At 28.5% G+C, this 22,966-nt stretch overlaps 2 protein-coding genes across 2 annotated transcripts; both read left to right on the top strand.

Moving 5' to 3' along the window:
- Positions 1-904: 904 nt before the first annotated feature.
- Positions 905-7,599, top strand: LOC113558624 (hornerin-like). Its single transcript, XM_026964119.1, has 2 exons — positions 905-1,089; positions 5,529-7,599. The coding sequence occupies exons 1-2, from the start codon at positions 1,069-1,071 to the stop codon at positions 7,452-7,454; spliced, it is 1,947 nt and encodes a 648-aa protein (XP_026819920.1). The 5' UTR covers positions 905-1,068; the 3' UTR covers positions 7,455-7,599.
- Positions 7,600-17,076: 9,477 nt separating this feature from the next.
- On the top strand, positions 17,077-21,466 carry LOC113558436 (histone-lysine N-methyltransferase 2D-like). The gene is made up of 2 exons (XM_026963895.1): positions 17,077-17,181; positions 19,825-21,466. Exons 1-2 carry the CDS (start codon positions 17,164-17,166, stop codon positions 21,157-21,159), a joined length of 1,353 nt encoding a protein of 450 aa, XP_026819696.1. The 5' UTR covers positions 17,077-17,163; the 3' UTR covers positions 21,160-21,466.
- The last annotated feature ends 1,500 nt before the right edge of the window (positions 21,467-22,966 follow it).

Below are 22,966 nucleotides of genomic sequence, written 5' to 3'. Positions count from 1 at the left end.
CTTTTACTACACATACGTTCAGTTACACGACTACAATATCGATGGGGGGCGTGTTTGGTCTGTCGGCTCTTAAGGCCTATAGACCATTATTCATTTTAATATAATATCATAACCCCGGGTAATAAAATATGTATACACATCCTATACCTATATAATATTATTACACTCCGATGCCCCTCGTAGAACAATAACATACGGAGATAGTAACGATAATAATAATAATGTTTTATAACGGCGCGAAATGTGTTCGGCCGCGGTAAGTACCTTAGGCCTACGGAAGAAAAGAAAGAATTATATGAAAAAAATATCTAAATGATATAACAATACTATTACTGTCGCATTAAACCGGCCGAACGTCAACCGAACCGGAACGGGAGCGCGCGTGGGCGGGCGACGGTCATCGCGTGCCGCGCATTACGTGACGACCAAAAGTACTATATATTATAATAATAATATTATATTTTATTAAATTATTTATATTATATATTACCGCAAAACTACGTATATCGTCGTAGCGCCGGTGCGGAGGACAAGTTCACCGGCAGCAGCTTTAGCCGGGTGCCAAGGCCCAAGGGTAACCGACGACGTTGAATGTGTAGACCTATAATACCCATATATCCGCAGTGGCGGCCGAGAGTAAAAGTAAAAGACGTGCCTATATCATAATAATAGGTACGTACACATACCCGCAGCTATTACACGCGCAGAACGTTATTATTATTATTATTATTATATGTATAACATGCGACTGTCTTTAAAACGTGATCCGGGCGCGGTGAGGTGCGGACTACGGGGCAAGACCGACGATCGGCCGACGCCGAATTGGCGGGCGGGGCGTTTCGCGTACCTTCCTACGGGTTACCGCGATATTATATATAACGCGGGCCCCGGCGGAACGGCGTGCGATTCGCATTGCCGACCGTCCGACAGCAAGAAGAGGACCGTCCATCACATAATATAATATCATCGCTGCACGGCGATAACGTCAAGATTTATTATAATATATACATTTAAGTTTTTTCGTTTTTATTTTCTCATTGGATACGATTTTCACCGTTCGCTGACGACATGTTGTTGAAGATAACGCCGGTAAGTCATTAGAGATACGATGTAAATAACCCCGACCAGCCATCTTATTATGTTTTTGAAACATTATAATTTCCAAAACATTCTCATGGGACGTGCACTTTGCTATACTTAATCTATGTAGTCTAAGTGGATAGGTACGCTGCACACGAATAAACTTATTAGATCTGGGGTACGTATCTGGGGATATTGATGACTGCATGTACTCGCATCTTATCCAGCACTTAAACAAAATCACGATTTTTAATACAAATGTATGCGCTTTCCGTTTGTTTTTATGATCAAATGTTCATTACTTTAAATTGAAATCACTGCAAAATTTGAATATACTATTAATATTTATTTCTTTTGATTGTTTCCCTATGTTATCGGATATTTTAGTATAACACGGATAGTGATCACTTTGTCAGTAACATTTTATATGTCGGAAGATATCTAAAATAATTTAATAACATACACATTTTAAATAATAGGTTTAATAATATATCACGTGACTAAATCATAGTAAGAGTAAACATAATTAATTAAGGAAATTATAACCAATAATATTATAATACCTTTAAATAATATTTATAGGTAGGTATTGTAATATTAATTTATAATATATGTATTTATATTATTTATCTGATAAATTTATTATATTTCATTCTTTATACTGCCTAATTATTCTAAGGAAAACATTATTTTCTTTTACAAGAATATATAATGTTAAATAATTTATATATTATAAGAATATAATATAATCTATACTTTAAGTCTATTTTACAGCCACGCGTAGAGGGTGGCTTTTTAATTACCTATTTTTAGCTTATATGCAACTACAAAAATAAGTATACGAGGAATAACTCGAATAATACATTGCACTTAAAAAAAAAATACATCTATATAAACTTTGAAAGAAGTCGGCCATAAAAGACACTCGTAGATTAGAGTTTAATTTTTTTTTTTTTTTGATTACAATTAATTATTCAATATACCTACTAAAATATGAATATTATATTTAAAAAAACCATATATACAGTTAATTAAAATTAATTATTTTAAAAGCTCTTACATTTTAAAATTTCTAATCAGTCAAATATAAACCTAATTGGTTTATTTGGAGTAATTTTCTTTGTAACTTTCACTAAAATATGGGACAAAGTGGCATTTTTTATCGATTAATTTTGGTATTGTAACACGTGTAGTAAACAATTCTACTAATTTAGAATAGACTAAAATGTATGCGTTCCATGAACACATAATTATAAGACTAATATTTGAATACATTGAATGAAGATTATATTGTCTTGGTATAGTTAAAAATAGTATTTTAAGCACATCCGGACATGTAGTTTCGGACCTACATTGTTTTTTTTTTACAATACTTCAATTTTTAAGTGAGTTATAGTTATTTTAAAACTGTAACATTTTACATTCTCATTTTCATCAGTCATTTCTAAAAATTCTAAGGTAAGTTTGATAATAGATCAATTTACTTTAGTCTTTAGTATTAAAACTAAAATACACAATTGGGTCTGCTGACTACAAATTTGCTGTATTATACATTTTTAAGATAGAGACAACTAAAACTAACTTGACTCTATAAAAAAATATATACAGTTTATTTTTTCTGAATATAAATAAATTCATTCGCCGAGAATATATTAGTGGTTTAAACTGATAAGGAAATATTTATTTAAAAGTACTCAGAAGTTTTATTATATAGTCTAAAATAAATAACGACTTTCAAAATAGAAATATTATTCAAAAATATACTAAATAGTAAATAATGAGATAAAAGCAATTCGAAAACGTGTATGTTATTACAAGTGGTAATGCCCAATGGACATTGATAAGTAAAAAACTAATAATACACGTAAAATAAAAATGAAATGTTTATATTATGTCTAATACAGTAGTTAGCAGTTGCCATTAATTGTATAAATAACCAAGTAAATTGGAAAGAAGAAAGTCCGAAAGTATTTCCGAACGTAACAATTGTTTATACTTTACAGCGTTACATTAAGTATGTTAATGGGTTTCTAGATGAAAACGTATAATATTAAAATCACGATATTACAAATTCACGCGAGATGATTGATTATAGAGATTTAATACATATTATTATAATGTAATATTATTAGCCAAGTTAAGCATATAATCAGTTAAGTAGCTAGATTAAGGCTAGATAAGGCAGTTATTATTTTAGTAGTATAACATAATTAATATTTCTGTAAAAACTAAAAAAAAAACATCACAAATAGAAAGTTTAATTAGAAACAAACATTGTATAATGTTAGTTATACACACTATAGTTACAATACTAACAATATTTATGATTTTCATAATATTTAAATTTATATATAATGAGAAAAAAACTAAAAATTGAACTTCAAATCTAATAATTATAATGAATATCTTTATATTAATATTAAATGTTTTAGTTTATGGATTTATAATCAACAAACTTTAAATAGATATTTTGCAAGAAAAAATTCGTTTGATTATATATGACAAAAATATTGTTATTTCAATTTTTTAATTAGTATCTATCGCTGTAAAAGCGTTTAACCGATCATTAATTGAGTGATGTAAATTTGTGTAACAGAAATATGGTGGATGGTGAAATATCTTACTATTATGACTTATGAGATACTTTCTATTATTAGAAAAACAAAACGATTTGGCGGTGCTAACACGTTAACGAACAACAACCTATACATAGTATTATATATGTTTATCTTACTTGGAGATTTTGTTTGTTAAAATCGATCAGTGAAAGGTTTACAGCTTTATGTTTACGCGACTGGAATAACATTTGCATTTCGCTTAATAAACCGGAATAGTTATTAGTTGGCTAAAGAAAAAAACTGAATGGTTTCTATTTTTTTTTTGTTTTTGCTTAAACGGTTATGTAATGCAATTCTATAGTTATAAAACCTATGATGAATTTCCAAGTAAAAGAAAGTTCCAGTCTTAGTGTAACATATCTTTGAATGAATGGAATTTGAAATATAGTAAACTGATTTGGATAACAAGACACTATTGAATTCAAATAATGCAATAAAATGGTTTTACGTAATATTTTATACCATTATTATGTGAAAAACTATGACGTGAGCAATTTTATTATTAAGTTGAGTATAATTTAATAAAAATTAGTCGTGTTATAAATTTATATTTTATTATATATACATTTTTATAAAAATTTTGTTATTATTCATAAATCTGTCATCAACATTCTAGTGTACTAAAAGTTTAATTCAATTTTTATTGCTTCTAATTGTACGTCTATATAAGTACATAGACGTTTCTAAATGTTATTATTTTTTTTTTTTATGGAATATTATGAACTATTTACACGAGATTTTGCATAAGTTGTTGGTTTAATTTTGATTAATTTTAAATATTGATTGATTACAACATTGTATAATACATTCAAATAAATAAATATATTTTAATCAGTGGATTACGTCATTTAATGCTTTGAATAATTCAATATAATGATTAACTTTTTATTATGGTCAAATTTTTTTTGTTGTTTTTATTGTTACAGGAACTACATTTACTGATCGTATTTTTTTATGTTTAATAGCGATATACATTATTTATTAAAACATATATTATTGAGATTATTTATTATAGATTTTGAACGAAGCGATAAATGCAGGATAAACGTATTGATTTTACAATTTCACAAGAATGGTTTTTTATTTCTTATATTCGTGTCCAATGACACGTTTTTTAGTAAAGAAAATAAAATAGAAGTTTTTTTGTTGCAAATTGAATTTATAGTTGACTAACTTTTAGGATATAAAAACTGAAAATTTTCATTAGTTTTTAAAATATTTGGGAAAAACTAAAAAAAAAAAATTTCAAAATTAGTTAGAATTTTTATATTATTTTTTAAATAATTGTTTGGTAACCTTGGTTACTAAAATATTTTATCGTCTTCACTAAGAATCGTTTTTTTATTGTACGTATCGATTTATCATTGAATTAAAATTTAACTCATCAATTATAACGCCTACTCAATGACTCTCGACTGTAGAAGAGCAGATAAGTTATCTATCTTATCTCGTTTTTCTTTTGATATTATTATTATATTATATTATACAGACAATAGTTTAAAATAAAATCTTTTTAAGTCTGATTTAAAAAAATTACCCTTCTTCGTTATATTTTTGTTTTTAAAATTATTATTGTTGTTATTAAAATTAAACACAAGCTGTTTGCTAAGTAATTATTAGTCTATAGGTTCAATAAACGTATGTATACGAATAAAAATAACAAATTAATATTATCATGATAGTTACTAAATTAAGTAAATTATACTAATATTATTATCTATACACGTATCCGCGCGAGTCTCATATAGTTCTATAACGGGGGCAGTGGGTATGCAATAAACGTACATTTAGTGTGAGTAAACATTAAACGATTAATTTTTCGTTTTACAGTTTTTGGCGGCGGTAATTGTGTGCTGTGCTGCAGTCACGGTAAATGGAGGAGACAAACCAGCAGAAACACCAATCGATAAACGGAGCACAGCCAACGGTTATGGTTCTTATGTCGGTAGTTATGCTCCAACTACGGATTACGGCGCAGCGGCCGTTCAAGACGGCGCTGTAGCTTACCAATACGCCGCAGCGGCTCCAATCGCCACCGGCCAGTACGCTGCAGTTCCGGCGGCTGCTCCCATCGGTGCCTTAGTGGTGCCCGCCAATCAGCTGTTCTATCCGCAACCACAATCGTACGGATACTCGTCAGCCGCTGCTTATACCGCCCCTCTGACTTCGGTGGCTTATAACACTTATCCAGCCACCACTTATGGCTTCCAGTCACCCACTTACAGCGCCGGCGGTCAGTCTGCCGCTTACACCACCGGTCAATCTGCCGCTTACACCGTCGGTCAGTCGCCCGCTTACAGCGCTGGTCAGTCAGCCACTTACAATGCCGGTCAGTCGCCCGCTTACAGCGCTGGTCAGTCAGCCACTTACAATGCCGGTCAGTCGCCCGCTTACAGCGCCGGTCAATCAGATACTTACAGTGCTGGTGAGTCGGCCGCTTATGGTGCCGGGCAATCGGTCTCTTCTTACGGTTCCGGTCAATCCGCTACCACTCCTGCTTACAGCTCACCACCTGCTGCTTCTTACAGTGCTTCGTCCTCGGCACCTTACAAATCGAGTCCCGTGACTTTCGGCAAATCGGAAGCTGATTCGCAAACCTACTCAGCACCATCGTACCAATCATCCCTAGGACTAGGCAATTATGTTTCTTCATCGTTTAAGACTAATAAGTATCCATCGCACTCGCCGTCCTCTTACCCGTCTACGTCTAGCCAATATTACGCAGCACAGCAGTCATCTTCGTACGGATCACCGTCTAAACCCAGCAGTTATCCATCCTCTTCGTATCCGTCTGACAACTCGTACAACAAATTCAAATATTTGCCGCAGAGTGCGTTGTATGGTGGATCATCGTACAAACCATCCCCGTCTGCCCACTATAAACCATCGTCGCCATACGATGCATTTTCCCAGTCTTACGGACATTCGTCATATCCGTCTTCGCCACAAAAGTACAGTGGCTCTTCTTCGTACGGTAGTAGCTCATCTCCGTACAGTGGTAGCTCATCCTCATACGGTAGTAGCTCATCTCCGTACAGTGGTAGCTCATCCCCGTACACTGGTAGTTCATCCTCATACGGTAGTAGCTCATCTCCGTACAGCGGTAGCTCATCCCCGTACACTGGTGGTTCATCTTCATACGGTAGTAGCTCATCCCCGTACAGTGGTTCATCTTCATACGGTAGTAGCTCATCCCCGTACAGTGGTTCATCTTCATACGGTAGTAGCTCATCCCCGTACAGTGGTTCATCTTCATACGGTAGTAGCTCATCTCCGTACAGTGGTAGCTCTCCCTCACACGGCGGTAGTTCTTCCTCGTACAGTGGTTCATCTCTGTACTCTGGTAACTCTCCTTCTTATAGTGGTAGTTCTCCTTCTTATGGTAGCTCTCCTTCTTATGGTAGCTCTCCTTCTTATAGTAGTGGCTCTTCTTCGTATGATTCGCCGTCTCTGTACAAACCGTCGTATGAATCATTATCGCCTTACAAATTGTCATCCACGTACAAGTCACCATACGGCAGCTCCAGTGCTGTATATCAAACAGAATCATTATCCTTTTATAAGAAGCCCTCTTACTATAACAAATATTCTAGTGGATCGCCTTACGAAGGTTCTTCTTATAAGTCGTCACCGACTTATTCATCTGGTTCATTCAAACCAATTATTTCTTCCTATCCTCATAGTGAATATGAATCACCGTCATCTTCTCTTTACAGTTCTAAGCCAAGTTCATACGAATACAGTTCTAAATATTGACACTAATATAATGTTCCTTTTTTAGATAAATTAATTTTTTTGATAAAAAACGTTTAGATTGTATATTTAAATTTGAAACTTTTTTTTTTTTATTAATTATACAATTAAGTTATTCTTGAACTGTTAAACAATTTGAAATATGCTAGTTGACAAATGTTTGTTTTTGTATTAATATTAAGTGCCTTATTTAAATTACATTTATAAATTAGTGATTAAATTATATTACTTTAAGAAGTATAATAATATGTTATTTATTTGATCGGAGATCATAATAACCACAATCAAATATTATATTTATGAAATATATAAATCAAATATACCTATAACTTTTTTATATACATTTAATTATTTATAGTTTTTACACCTGAATATAGTAACATAAAATTAATTAATATTATATTGTGAAAATGATTCTAAAATTGATTTAAAAAACAAATATATATTTACATCATATGATATAAATCATGTTAAACGTGATTTTATGATAGATCATTAAAAACAAAAATTTGTTCTTAAACAATAGTTAGATGTTTTAATAAATTATACTTTTTACTATATTGATTTTTAAACTTGCAAATAGGAATAATAATGGAAATTTACTAACTCTATTATCAAAATGATTACAAATAGGTTCTTATACTTATGAGTTATGAATATAACAAATATGAATTAGAACTAAATACTTATATATTATTAACTTTATTTTTAACCATACGTTCAAAAATACTGTAATTATTATTTTAGTCATATTTTTAAAAGTCTCTGCTTACTTTCTAACCTAATCGCTTTAAATTGAGTAAGTACATATAGCCACAGTAAAGTTTGGTCAGCGTGCGAGTTTGACGTTTTTTGCGCGTATATAGGTTATGATATTATTATTATCTATATTATCTAGTACAGCATATTAAGTATATAACTGTACAGGATCGATTGATTGTATGTACGTGTGGTTATATCTATAGTTCAAAAGGTTAATAAATTACTAGTGTCATAGGAAATTACAATTTATATATTTTTAATTATTGCTTATTACTCTACATGTTTACTACACATAAACGAGTAGGTATTTTTATTTTAACTACTTATTTTACAAGTGATATTCTTACTACTATTTTACGGTATATTTGTTTTAAATTGAAGTAAATAATCTAAAAATATCAAATTATAAGTACCTAAATTTATAATCCCTTGAAAAAAATATAACGTCCTTTTTTACATTTTCAAACAATGGGTTATTCTCCACGACTCCATGATATAAAGAAGAAATTTAAGCAAAGAAAGACTTTTCATGACCATATAAACTTATATCTGTTATTAATAATAAGCTCTCGAGGTACGAAATAAAATGCTCTGTTTTAAATAACACATTTGAGGACTTGTTAATCTTTATAAAAAGTGTAAAAATGATACTGGTAATCTTAAATCTGAAATAAATAGCTTTCATGATGACATTACAAGTTAGAGTCTAATAATTTAAATAAAAATCTGTTATCTGAAAAGATGATCGTAAAAAATCAACATAGACTTATAAAAAGTAAAAATGTTATTATTTTTAATAATACAAAATTGCCTAATGAAGTTAATTATAATGCACTTGCGATTGCTAATGAATTAATAGTTGACTTAAATTTAAACAATAATATTATTCTTGTTAAACGTATCAGAGAAACTCGAACAATACAACTACTACTCCTACAATTTTAAAATTATTTGAACATCTCAAATATATTAAAATCTAAATCTAAATGGCGTTTACTTAAAAATAGAAAATGGTTAAATTTTGACTTAATAAAAATTTAATAAAATAATATGAAGCTACTCTAAAAATAATTGCGCCAGAAATATGTAGCTAGGGCAAAAATCGAACTATAAAATATTTAAATAGTATACAAAAAATCATTTTCTCAGAAATTTTGATCAGAATCAAAAATCTAATCAAATAGTAACTACTTCTATTGTTTATTTGTTGTTTGTAAGCTTCTATCAAAATATTAAAAAAACCAGAATTAGATCTTTATAATGTAATATAGCACTTATTAATGTAGATTATTTTATGTTGACTGAAATATGATTATATTCTGATACAGCTAATTCTGAACTTGTTTATAAAAATTACAATATCTTTCGTGTTGATCGTAGTTTTTCTATTAGCTAGTTCTAGTATGCAAGACGGTGGTTTTGTTATTTATGTTCATAAATGTTACAGTGATAAATAATTTTTACGCCTATTTATAACATAGAACAATTGTTTATTACCGTGATAGCGAATGATAATATAAACTTTACATTGGGTACGTCATGTTATATACTATTTGCAAATCCAGTTAGTGTATATATATATGTCTCACGTTGAGACTATAGACTCTCTATACATAAAAAAAAACTATTGATTATGTTGACTTGACTACTTAATATTCATTAATAAGTTGAACGCATTAGGAGTAGAAAATTCAATGATAAATTGGTTTTATTCGTACCTTATGGTCATGGACACAAATAGTTAAAATAGGAAAGTTAACATCTATTATTTATGCAACATCTTGTCTGTGATTGACGTGGACAAAAGTACGAGTAGTGATTAGTGAGCATTATAATATATTCCAATCAAGACCTCTCCCATTATCATACTGAAGTATTTGGGTGTTCCTTGTTCCAAAAAATTTTTAAAAATTTGTGTGCAACTTCGGTGACTCGTTTTTAAGTAAGTGGTCGAAGATATGAATATTTGGTTACCGTGATTCTAATAGTTCATGACCCATTTAAAATTTTCATCGGGCGTCTATTGGATTTTTATTTAATAAGAATATATAGTACCTACTCACTATTTATATTTTAGACTATAGGGTATAATAATATACTCGTATTTTTGTTAATATAATAATTCTGGTTTTTTAATAGGATTCACAGAGACAAGAACTACAAATTCATGTTTTGATCTATTTTAATGTTTTGATAAAAAAGTTAAAAAAATATATTTTTATTTAATTATTTTCAAAAAAAAAAAAAATGAAGATAACCATTTTGTAGAGTTCATGTTTCTGAAAATATTTACGTTTCAACATTTTAATTTCATTTATTTCTTGATTTTTAATATTTTTTCTAGAGTCGAGAAGCCGGCTGTAAGAGCACACGGGTCACATGTTTAATACAATGAATAATGATACCACTAACGTATTAAATAATTCGCAGTTTTTTTCGAAACTAATTAAATAAAAAAATATAACTTTAACCAAAACATTAAAATAAATTAAAACATGAAATATATTTTGTAGTTTTTGTCCCTGTGAATCTTATTAAAAAACCAGAATTATGAAATCTTCATTATTTCAGGAGACACCTACATAATGTATGTATATTGGTAATAATAATACTAATATATATTATTATTAATTGTAAATATGTTTTATGATTATTTTGAAAATTATTTAGAGATTGTTAAGTATGTTTAGTTGGTATATATTTTATAAAGTTTTTAAAACAGATAAACATGCAAAAATAGTATATTAGTATTAAATTTGCATAATTATTTAATAAACTAATTTAGGTTAGACATTAATATATTATACATTACTTATTTATAAATTGTTTTGTTTTGTCTAAAATATTTAGTCAGTATTAGAGTGTTTAAGTATACTTTATAGACTACATAATATATAATACGGTTTTGGCACACCAAATTGACAGATGTATTGATTTTAAACTATAAGATCCTACGTATATATTTATAGACGTATAGTTGCTATTGTGAGTAAAATTCTATAGAAAAAAAAAAAAATTAATAATTTAATAATTTAAACCATTTCCATTCGGAATCATAAACCACTTTATTTATTAAACATATATAATACTAATTAATTAACTCAATAAAATGAAATATTTTATAAGATACAAATATACCATAATATTTATACAAATTAAATCACTTAAAAATGAAGTAATACTATAATATTAAGTAATTGTTTTAACAAACAAATAAGCTACGAAAATTAGTGCTTTTGGAAAGTGATATTTTCCTCACTTTTTGTTGATTAAAACAGTAAAAATTCCTAACATATGTCAAAATTAAAAATAACTGCACATTTATGAACATTGAACAGTTAAAATTTGTAAGCCTTTTAAAACACTAATATTTATTTGAGCATTCTAGTTTATATTTTTACAATCTATTGTTGTTTTGAGTGTTGTTGATTTAGGTTAATGTAAAAATAAAAACTAGTTTAGATACCATTTGTAGGTAATATATAGTATAGTCAAAGATGACACTTTTACATATAAATGCACTATCTAACAAATTTTAATGCCAAAAATCACTGTGATATGTAAGTTAGGTTAGATTCAATGTTATATATTATCATGAAATTTAGACGGAGATGTACAGTTTTTTTTTTTTTTGGTTATTTTTAGTATAAGTCTGTTATTAATGGGTTGATGCTCTACTTAACGTTTGTCCACTAATTTATATATGTATTTTTTTTATTTGAATATATTATTTATCAAAACCATATTTGATATAAGTACATATTATCGTATCCCTTTAGTACCTATATAGAATATTAGAATCTATACTATCGATAGTATTTTTCTTGTAAAATGGTCAAATATTTCCAAATTGTTATCTAACCAATAATATATTTTACAATACCTATTTTAAAGCTGATTTGATTTTAGAACAATGAAAAATATCCTATTATTTATGTTGAAAAAAAAACTAAAAGCATGAAAAAACCAACATTAGGTATGCCAATATAATACAATATGTTTTGTTAATTTATTCTAATAAATAATATATTAATAATATGATTAATTTTTAATTTATATTTATTTATTTAATTTTCATTAGTAAGTTTATTAATAATCGGTAATTAATTATTTGATATAATTTGGCATGAAAAGTATAGACCTCAGAATTTGTTATTAATGTATTTATAATAAAAATACATTTTATACAAAATCTTGCTAGTTTTGCAATAACTTTGATAAAATAATAAACTTTTTGCTTCATAAAAAAATAAAATCAACAATTAATATTATTAACTAGAGAATATAGCATATCTTTATAGCTTGATACGGTTACAGTAGTTGATTAATACTTATAAGGCAGCGACTGTGTGGCTAATTGTAGAGATCGATGACAGTTTCCACTTTCCTACCATCAATTTGAGACGCTCCTAGTGAAGAACAAGTAGTATTTTGTGCTGTTTCTCTCTCAATAAATAATTATAACTGGGTAATATTTATTTAAAACACATTTCGGATTAAGACGGTCAGTCAAAAAATAAATGTTAAGATTTTCATAAAATATACAACTGCCATTTATAACACGTATTATGTTTAGTAATTTACTATGTTGATGAGTTTAATAATTAAAATTATACACATTATTATTATTAATTTAAATGAATATGTCAAAGTGCATGTAATAAAAAATACCAATGATTTTATATTTGCCAAAACTAAAAAAAAAAAATTATAATTATAATATTTTTTAAATGCTTAACATATTAAAATACAAATATTATTATTACGCTAATATAACGTAAACAAAATCATATAACTACAAAATGTTCAACTTTAATATTATTTAGTTTATTTTAATATTGGATGGAATAATAGGTTACTAATAGGATGGAGTAACACGGTATTCTCTTAATATTTTTATAAAACACATGTCAGTATTATAATTTATGCATACGTAGTTTAAATATCTGAAACAGAGTTTACGATTTATTATTTTAGGATTTCAATTAAATGCTATTTTGTTATTATTCGAATGAATAATATTGGTTTCGCATTTGGTATTGAACGAAAACACCAAGAATCTTAATCATACATTATTATTCAATAGTAATGATGCCAAAAATGAACATAAATACTCATCAATGACCTTGTCGTTAGAAAGTATTCGCCAGTTATATCGCGAAAACCAGTTATACGCCTTTTACTTCCCAGTCTTTCTTCGTTAATGGATCGAGTTTCGAATTCGAATGCAATATTTAAATGTTAAATGTATCGTCAATCATATTGTACACAAACATATTGATAGGTATTTAAAAAATAAACTAAATGTTTTTGGTGTAATTTTCGTGTGAAAAATAGTTTTGCATTTCGTGGTGTCGAAACGCTACGAAACAATATTACGTTATTCATAAACGCATACTTGCACTAATAATGGTCCTTGATACACATAATATTGTTTGTATAACAAAATTACCGTCGGTAATCTTTAATCGACCAACAATAGGGCTAATATGATGATAAATAAGACGTGTATTTATGCACATTGTTCCGGTTACAAAAAAATCTAAATTACGTCATGGACAAATAATTATACTATTTTGTTAAATTTTTTATAAGTATCTTTTTCTAATAAGGCGAATTGCATGTCCTGCGCAAACAATGCCTTTTCTCTTTCACTTCCTCTTAGATTAACGACATATAGGTAGGTATCCTGTATAAAATGACCAGCTTAAGCGTTTTTAGTTTGTTTCGTTCAATTTAAAAGTTCAATATACTCGAGATTACAAATAATTGTTACGTCGGCTAGTTATAAAAGTGACGCAAGCCTATGAATAAGATATTTACAAAATACATCATACATGTATATTTAATATATATTTAGGAGATTGGGAGTAGTTTTTGTTGGCGACATTCAGTCAACTGTAAATTTACAAAGTAGATTTTCGTGTTTTAAGAGCTTTGTTATAATATTTAATGCCGGTGACTAATTAAATAGTTCAGTATCTTATTAAATTGTTACATTTTTTTTTTGTATTACGTCCTAAAGTCCTTATACGTTGTAAACACTAAATTATATTAAATAATTTTTATAGAAAATATTAGTTTATTTTATTTTATACGTACATCTAATCTGAATTAAGCATGAAATAAATTATTAAACATAATATAATATGCACAGACTATAACATTTGTAAATGAAACACTAATCACAATATTATTCTATTTTAAACATTTTATATATCATTTTTAAGGTTAACTATACATAGGATATAATGATTACTGCTTAAACATGATCCAGCGGGTTTTATATGCAAAAACATTAAATAATTTAAAGTTATTAACAATAAATATATTATACATATGGATAAAAATGATTTGCTTAAGATTAATAGTTAATACATTAAAATCTAGGAGAAAGGAAAGGATAGGTTACATAAAGCTTCTGTATAGTATATATACTCTACACTAAAACAGAATTCGAATATAGATTTTTGAACTGACTAAATCCAACCTGTTCTACTTCAAATTCCATGAATAATGAAACAAAAAAAAAATATAGGTAAATGCCAAATGGGCACCGCTAAGTTTCGAGTAGATCACTATTATAGATGTGTTAAATTTAAATTTAATGATATGTTATTCAATTATTGTGCACAAAAACTAATCTGAGTGAAAACGACCTATCATCCTACATCAAGTGATATATTTATTTGATATAGTTATTAGTCATATATTTTACTTTTAGTATTGTAGTAGAATGATACAATTTTTTCGAAAATATTGCATTTATCTTATTATTGTAATAATATATAATTATACCATTGTTATTATATCAACTTATATAACTCAATATATAATAACAATTTTCTATAAATACTGTAAAAAAGTAAAAATAGATTCATAGTATAAATAGATAATATATTAAAATAATTCAGAAATAGTATTATCACGTATAGTAAAATTCATAATAATATAAAATGAATAAAAGTTTTAAGTTCCCATGAATGACATTTTTAAATTATAACGAGATAATTAATGTGTCATTTATATAAAATTTTGTTCAAATTGAAACTTAAAATGTTAATAAACAATAATTATCTTTGCGCATTTGTTAGATTTAATGGTTTCGGTATGAAATATTTATGAAGAATCTTGTATTAAAATTTCAAAACTTAGATACAAAAAGAAAAGTTTTTATGAATTTTTATCGACATAATAGTTTGCAGTTTTTTATGATTTTGATAAATGTCATCAAATTCTAACTTAAAATGCATATAAAAAAAACTGTGCCTAAGTTTTTTTTATTTTTTTATACTGACATAAGAATAAATTTTGTGGGAACTTATTTTGTATTACATTTTCAAAAATTTTGACCCAGTAAATAACTTTTTACTTATAGATATTTATAAAAGAAAAAAATTGAAAATATTCTATGCTATAATTACTTAAAAATATATTTTTTTAAATGTATCGTTTAAAGAAAATGATAATATTATAAACACTTGGTAAAAATGTCTAGTATCTATTCTTCTTCTTATTATTTTTTTTTTTTTTGAAATACAATAAAATATCAAAAATTGTTTAAGGAGAAATAATTATTTTACACGTGAGTATTGAATGATTCGAATGTTATAAACATTTGAATTTGAAATTATCATAAAAAATGAATTTTGTTTTCTGGTATTATTTTTTTTAATCTTAGATATAAAATAATTGTTATCAATTTTTTAATTTATACTACAAAATGGTTTACTAATTTTCGGGATTTTTATGAATTTTATCAAAATTCTAACTTAAAATGCTTTTAAACACTTTATTTAACTATGGATTTTCTATATTTTTTAATTGAGAAATTAATAACTTATTAGGATCTAGTATTTAGTTTTCAAGCATTTTTACTCAGCAAATAATTTTTAGTCAACATTTATGAATAAAAATGGAACTTGTGTAAGTATTCTCTTTTTTCCTCAATTTTTTGTTTGTTTTTTGCATTATATAAATAGGCGTAGACTGTTTGGACAAATCAACCCCAAATATGGTCTGTTTAGGCGAATAGATATATACTATTTGGACGAAAATTTATGCAACTAAAAATACCGTTTGGGCGAATAAGTATGAGATAAAAAGAAAGATATATTAATACATAAGAATTTTATAATTTAAATGACATAAAACAATAGTAGAATATTAGCGAGTAAAAGAATATTATATTTTTACTCAAATATATCCTTATCAATAGCTTATATATGCCGAGAAGTCACTTTCGAAATATATTAACTTAGGGTAGCGATCGGTAGTCGGTTTATTTATCTTTTTGCAGATATTTAGATATTAGGGAGTTTTATAATTCCATTAATAATTACATTAAAATAATCAAAATATATATTTGTAACTGTTTTGAACATATCGATATTAATACATAAATTAACGACCCGATGGTCCCGATATATAAAACATAATATTGTTCCGTATTATAATAAATTTAATTATACGATATTACATATAAGTACATTATATTCTTCGATATATCATTGATCAACGCATGACAAAAGGTAAAAAATAAAGGGTACCTGTACGTGTCTCGTTCGGTAAATTTCCTAACCATTTAATGCAAAAGTGACAAAATCTAATCAATACAACAGTAGTGGTGGTAGCAAATGACATTGCCCGTGACATGGCTCGATTACATCGCGCGATCGCTGAACCTATTCGATTATTATGTTTAGCAAGCATAACTATATATATACACAGCAGGGAAAAGATCACGGAGGTGTTTCCCTGTCGTTCGCTTGAATGAAAGCGATTTAAATTACCAACAATCCGTGCACGATTTGAAGCAAACTCCCCTCCTACCGTTTCCCATGTGGTCACGAGGGAAATACATCTCGAAAATGCAGTCTTGGTCATTTTCGCACGTTTCCCGACATCAATAGTGTGTAGACAGTGATCGCGGAAAATCATTGTCGTTATCATGTTACCTACGTTTGCGGTAAGTGCATATTATTATTAATACGTAGGAATAATATCTTAAAATTATTTTTATAATAATCATAATACCTATAATTTAAACTTAAAAATTCATTGAAATATTCATTTTGAAAATTTAATAATTTGTTAAATAATTACTTATAAACACTGATATTTGTACTGTATTATTTGTAGCTATCTATGGTTAAATAAAATTTATTTTTACGTTTGAAAATATTAAAAATAATGTAGAAATAAATATACATATAAAATTAAAGAAAAACATTTTTAATCAAAAAATAAAACGTAGGCAACATAATTTACCTTGCAATTTCTTATTACTTACCATTTATTATTATTTATTACTAATTTGTGTATACAATGCATTTAAAAGATTATCACAACAAATATTATTTTTTGAATTTGCGATCTAATAAAAATTTTTAAATTTGGAATTCAAATACCTAATAAATTGTTTTTTATGTATGAATCATTGGGTTATATGTTACAACTATTTAAAATATATTATATTGTATTTATACATTATTAGAAATATTAAAATTATTTTAATATATATATAGTAATATTTATTGAAGTAGATAAAAATAAGAATTGTGATTTAATAATTTGTATAAGTTTTAAATATATATAAGCTGGGTTATAAATTAAACATATATATTATATATATTACTTTTTAATACTCGATTGAATAATTAAAAGAAAATTATGATAAAAAATAGTACGGTAAAAATAAATACAGTTTTCTCTTATTGCAAATAAAAAAAAAACCATTAGAATTTCAATTATCTACTTGTCACTACTACCTTATTCGAAATGAAATCATTTATAGTTAATTCGGGAAAAATGTAGTATAAATAACATAGTATACGATGTATGTATGTACCTATATAAAGTTGATGTAGGTATGTTCATAACAATAAATAAATGAAACAATAGAGAATATAAAAACAATATACCGATAATATTTTAGAATTACGTTTTGTCCAGTCATTTTATTTTTTTCCAATCGAATTTCCTATAAATATTATTCTTCCGCCCTGCTAAATAATTCTTTAGTCTTTAATAATATTACAACGCGCAATATTATCCACTTTCCCCAATTTTTACAATACACCAATGATTCGTATCGGCTAATAAATTTATCGTGTTTATAAAGATTATAGTTATCATCGTATCTAATTACCAAATCATTACTTTTAATGACTTTTATTTTAACTTACAATTCTATGTAGTTGATTGATTGGTTGTATTTATTTGAGTGTTTTAAATGTTTCTAATGTCAATAAAATATAAAATAGTTATTTATCAACGTAATTTTCAAAGCCTATAAACTCAGTAATGTATTAAATTATTTTGTACCTAATTATTAGTTATGAGTAAATACAAGGTGTTTGGTTTTAACCCTATAAAATATTTTGTACTATTTAAGAGATGTCCTGGGGGAAACTTCTTTATTTCAAATGATAACCAATATTTTTTTATATAAATTAATTGTTAAGTAGAATAAGCAGATAATTTTTCCATCAATTTTTATGTATTGAAATCAAAATTTGAATGAGTAATTTTTGCTCCATTAAACTTTGTATACTATTAATAATAATATTCTTTATTCACGCAAAAAAATTTCCAAATTACATAAAATAAAATACAGTGATATAATGAATCAAGTAATGTTATAATAGTAATACGTTTAATAAATAAAAGTCATCGAGATGATAATATAGTTCCAATAAAGGGATTGGATATTTGGGCTATAATACTTTGAAAATTATAGAAATTAACATTAATCTATTTATATTTTATTGTTATTAATTTAATTCCGTTGAACAAATTTTTCCAAAAAATCATCTGATTAATAATATGTTAAACAAGTGAAATTCTCATTTTTAAAAAAAGATTGTATTTCCGAAAAACTCTACATGATTGATTTGAAAATAAGGTTTAGTAAAACCTGTTCTAAAAATTAGAATTTAAATTAATGCTTGATGAAAACCACTTTAATCTGTATACATATTAGTTATTACATATATGTATTATGTCATTATGATTATAATATTAAGTATTTAATACTTATTAATAATTGTATAAGGTAAAATAATATCAAAGTATTTTCTTTATGTTACCAAAATAAAAGTAGTTGAAACTTATAGTTTTTGGTAAACCGTTTTCTAGATACTCAATCTAATGTACAGTAGCCAGTAGGTACTACAAATTTTGATAAAGGCAAATAAATCGAGCCATGTACAATTTAGTTGAACAAGTAATAACAAATATGTATAGATCCTTCCGCGTTCGAGATAACGTGAAAAATACCGTGTAACCACAAGCATTGTGTTATGGTTTTGCCAAAGACAAGACGCAATTATATTAAATATCTACAGCATTATCTGGTCATTACACCATAATGTTTTATATTTACACTACCTAGGCTCATATTTTCGGAAACCACTGTATTTGTTAAACCGAACACGTTTCCTGGAAAATATAATTAGTGAGATCTTAGTAACCCGTGTACTACAGTATACTGATTTATTTTACGATTTGAAGCCACTGCAGCAGCAGCAAAAGTGGCAGCTCATCCGCCTATAAAATTGCATTGAAAAAAATCGATGACTCAATAAAAATCGTATTTATTTTGTTTTAGGTATGTTTTTTGGCATCGACCGCGTTGGCGGCATGCAGCGCGAGGACTAGGGTGCACTACATACGGGCCGAAGACAAGTCGCGACACAACGATCCGTACTATTACCCTGAACGAGAACGGTTCCAGTCTCGAGCTTCGTCCATTTTTGGACCTTCTATTCAGACCTCAGCTGCTGGGTTTCCGTATCGGTTCGTTTTTCCGGCCAATCATCCAGCCCTGAGTGGATCCATGTACTCGCAGTTTGTGCAAAACCCACACCAGCCCGAACCCGCAACTTACTCGGCCGAAGACCTGTTTGGGCCACAACCAGTAGCCAAGCAACATCCGCTGTCCGATCTCAAACATCGCCAGCACCAGCAACAGCAACAGCAGCAACAACAACAACAACAACAACAACAACAGAACCAGCACCAGCAACAACAGCAGCAAATCGGTTACGAGTCAATGGCTAAGATGCAATACGATTTCCTCGGGGGCGGCGGCGGCGGCGGTGGTAGTGGTAAAATACAAGCCCAACAGCAACCCTCCGCAACTTACCATCACCACCTGATAAAACAGCCGAAACACTATCAGAGCTACGAACTGGCGCCAAACACGCTGCAACAACCTCTGCATCAGCCCTTGCACCAGTCACCTTTTCCATCGACTCCCGCCCCCATCGGCCAACCGATTATGCTGCTTATACCCTCTTCCGGCCAACCCGGTGCCCCGTATCAGACTCTGGTCCTTGTCCCGTCGACTGTGTCGCCATCTCCACTTCCGCCCCAGGTGCCGCTGTTCTCGGGTTTCCACCAACAGGTCCAGCACCACCACGGACCGCCCAGCCAGCATTTCGTCCATCAACCCGGCGGCTTTATCACCACGCACCCGCGCGGCCCTCCACTAGTAGCCGGCTTTCCGTCGGGCCTCGGCGGCGGAGGCTTCAGCGGCGGGCTAGGTTTGGCCGGCCAAAGCGTCCCCGGGCTTGGAAAGTTTCCGGGAGCGCAATTGTTCCACCGATCGCACGAAACGCTCCCGAAACACCCGAGCCATCAACAACACCAGCACAAGGCGTCGTCGTCGAGACCGTCGCTGCAGCCGACGTCGTACCAAGGTTCCGGGTCGACACACGTGTCGCACACTACGGCCACTGGGTCGTCAGAGCAACAACCGCTAGAGGACAAGGTGGGACAAAGTACAGGGACGTCCGGTGAAAAGTCTGACGAGCGAAACGATGACGACGGCGGCGGCAGCGTCAGCGGTGGCAGCACCGAAACCAAAAACGAAGAAAATAAATCACCAGAGTTCGGCGACAAGACTACTGTTAAACCCTTAAAACGGATCGTGGTCACGTGATTTATTTACTTGAACAATAATATTAATATTAGGTATATAATATGCGTACGGTGTGTTTTGTTGTTCATTCTCCCGCGACATTCCCATATACAAAGTGATTCACCAATCATTTTCACCTCCTGTTTTTTTCCTTTAATAATGAATTCATTCAAATAAATTTTGATTTTTTAGAATTTTTAAGTATATTTAAGTTTGTAATTTGTATTTCTGTTTTATGTTTGTTTAAGCCTGTTTTTAGGCACAATTAATCATAACTTTCAGTGTTTACACATTTTAATAACTCAGAAACTATTTATTTAAATTCTAATTTAAATACATCGCCATTGCTTATAGAATTTAATTATATATAATAATTATAATTTTTAGTAAAAGAGGTTAGTTTTAATTTGAAAAATTTACGAATGGTATACAAATTTAAATAATTAATAATTTGATTTTTAAGTATACATATAAATTCCCAAAATCAAAATTTGCATAAATTCATTATTAGATAAAAATATATTAACATGCTCGAAGATTTGTATAACTAGTGACAAAATGTATTTAACAACGTATGCAACTCATAAAAATCTGTGTATATTATTTCGTTTGATTCCAAACATTGTTTAATGTTATTTATTTTTCTAATTTTAAGATACAATCATCGTTTAATGCGTTTGAAATAATAGTCTTTTTAACTTTATCAATCTAAACAAACATACTGTAAAATGTATTTAAAAATAAAACCGTGTTAATTGTAATTTAATTTGAATATATTTTTTTTTAATGAAATATTTGATTATATTGTTACAGTTTACAAGGCCGTGTAATTTTTTTTAAAACTTAAATTCTTCATAATAGTTAAACTTTTAGAAAACATTGAAATATTACTCGACTTAATAATTTTATAAACTGTGAATTAATTGAGTGCTTTTAGAGCGATGGAAGCATTGGATTTAATATGTTATTATTGCTCATTAAAAACTATACTTCATTTATATTGACAATAAATAACAAGTAAAACAGATAATAACTTAAATTTTATTTTATTTTACTTAGATATAAATAAAATTTCAAAAGTAATTTATATAACTAAATTGATATAGAATATATTTTAATAGATAATAGATTGTCAAATGAATACAATTTTATCACATAAAAAGAAATTTTGCAGAAAATGATAATTTTTTTTAAAAGAAATATGCCTATATGTTTTAAAAATTTAATGAATACCGGAAATATGAAAATAAAAAACGTGATTGAAATACGAATTTTTATCAATACTATCGATTGTAGATGGTGTGAGGTTTTTGAAGAACAATGTAAAATATTAATAAGAATGATGATAGAGATGGACATCCTTACTGAAAATTTCTTCACTGAAATAGACAATACTTTTAATAAAAATAATAATAATAATGTACGTGTGTGATGAATTGACTCAAGTTGTTCTAAAAAGTGTTTCAAATCGTATTCGCTGTGGAAACGGTTGGTTTTTTATCATTATTCTTCAAACAATATTATTTGTTCAGGTCTGTCCATCTTGTGAGCAAGCAATGTGTGTTGGTCCTATCGTTTATTATACCTGATAAATTTAGAAGGCAGATTTCGCTTTCATCGATCAGTTTTTAGAGACCATTGCGTTTCTTCAATTATCTATGGCCTGACTTGTCATTAACATTTCTTTTATCTACACATTATTTATTATTATTATTTTTTTTTTTTTGGTAATAAAATAAACATTTAAAATGTTGAAGGTCGTCTGGACAAAAAAAAATTATTACATACTAAAAATACAACAAAATCTCAGACATGAAAGGGTTTTTTA

This window comes from Rhopalosiphum maidis, chromosome 4, assembly GCF_003676215.2.
Source record: "Rhopalosiphum maidis isolate BTI-1 chromosome 4, ASM367621v3, whole genome shotgun sequence".
Classification (NCBI taxonomy): Eukaryota; Metazoa; Arthropoda; class Insecta; order Hemiptera; family Aphididae; genus Rhopalosiphum; species Rhopalosiphum maidis.
This window is presented reverse-complemented; position numbering and strand designations above follow the sequence as displayed.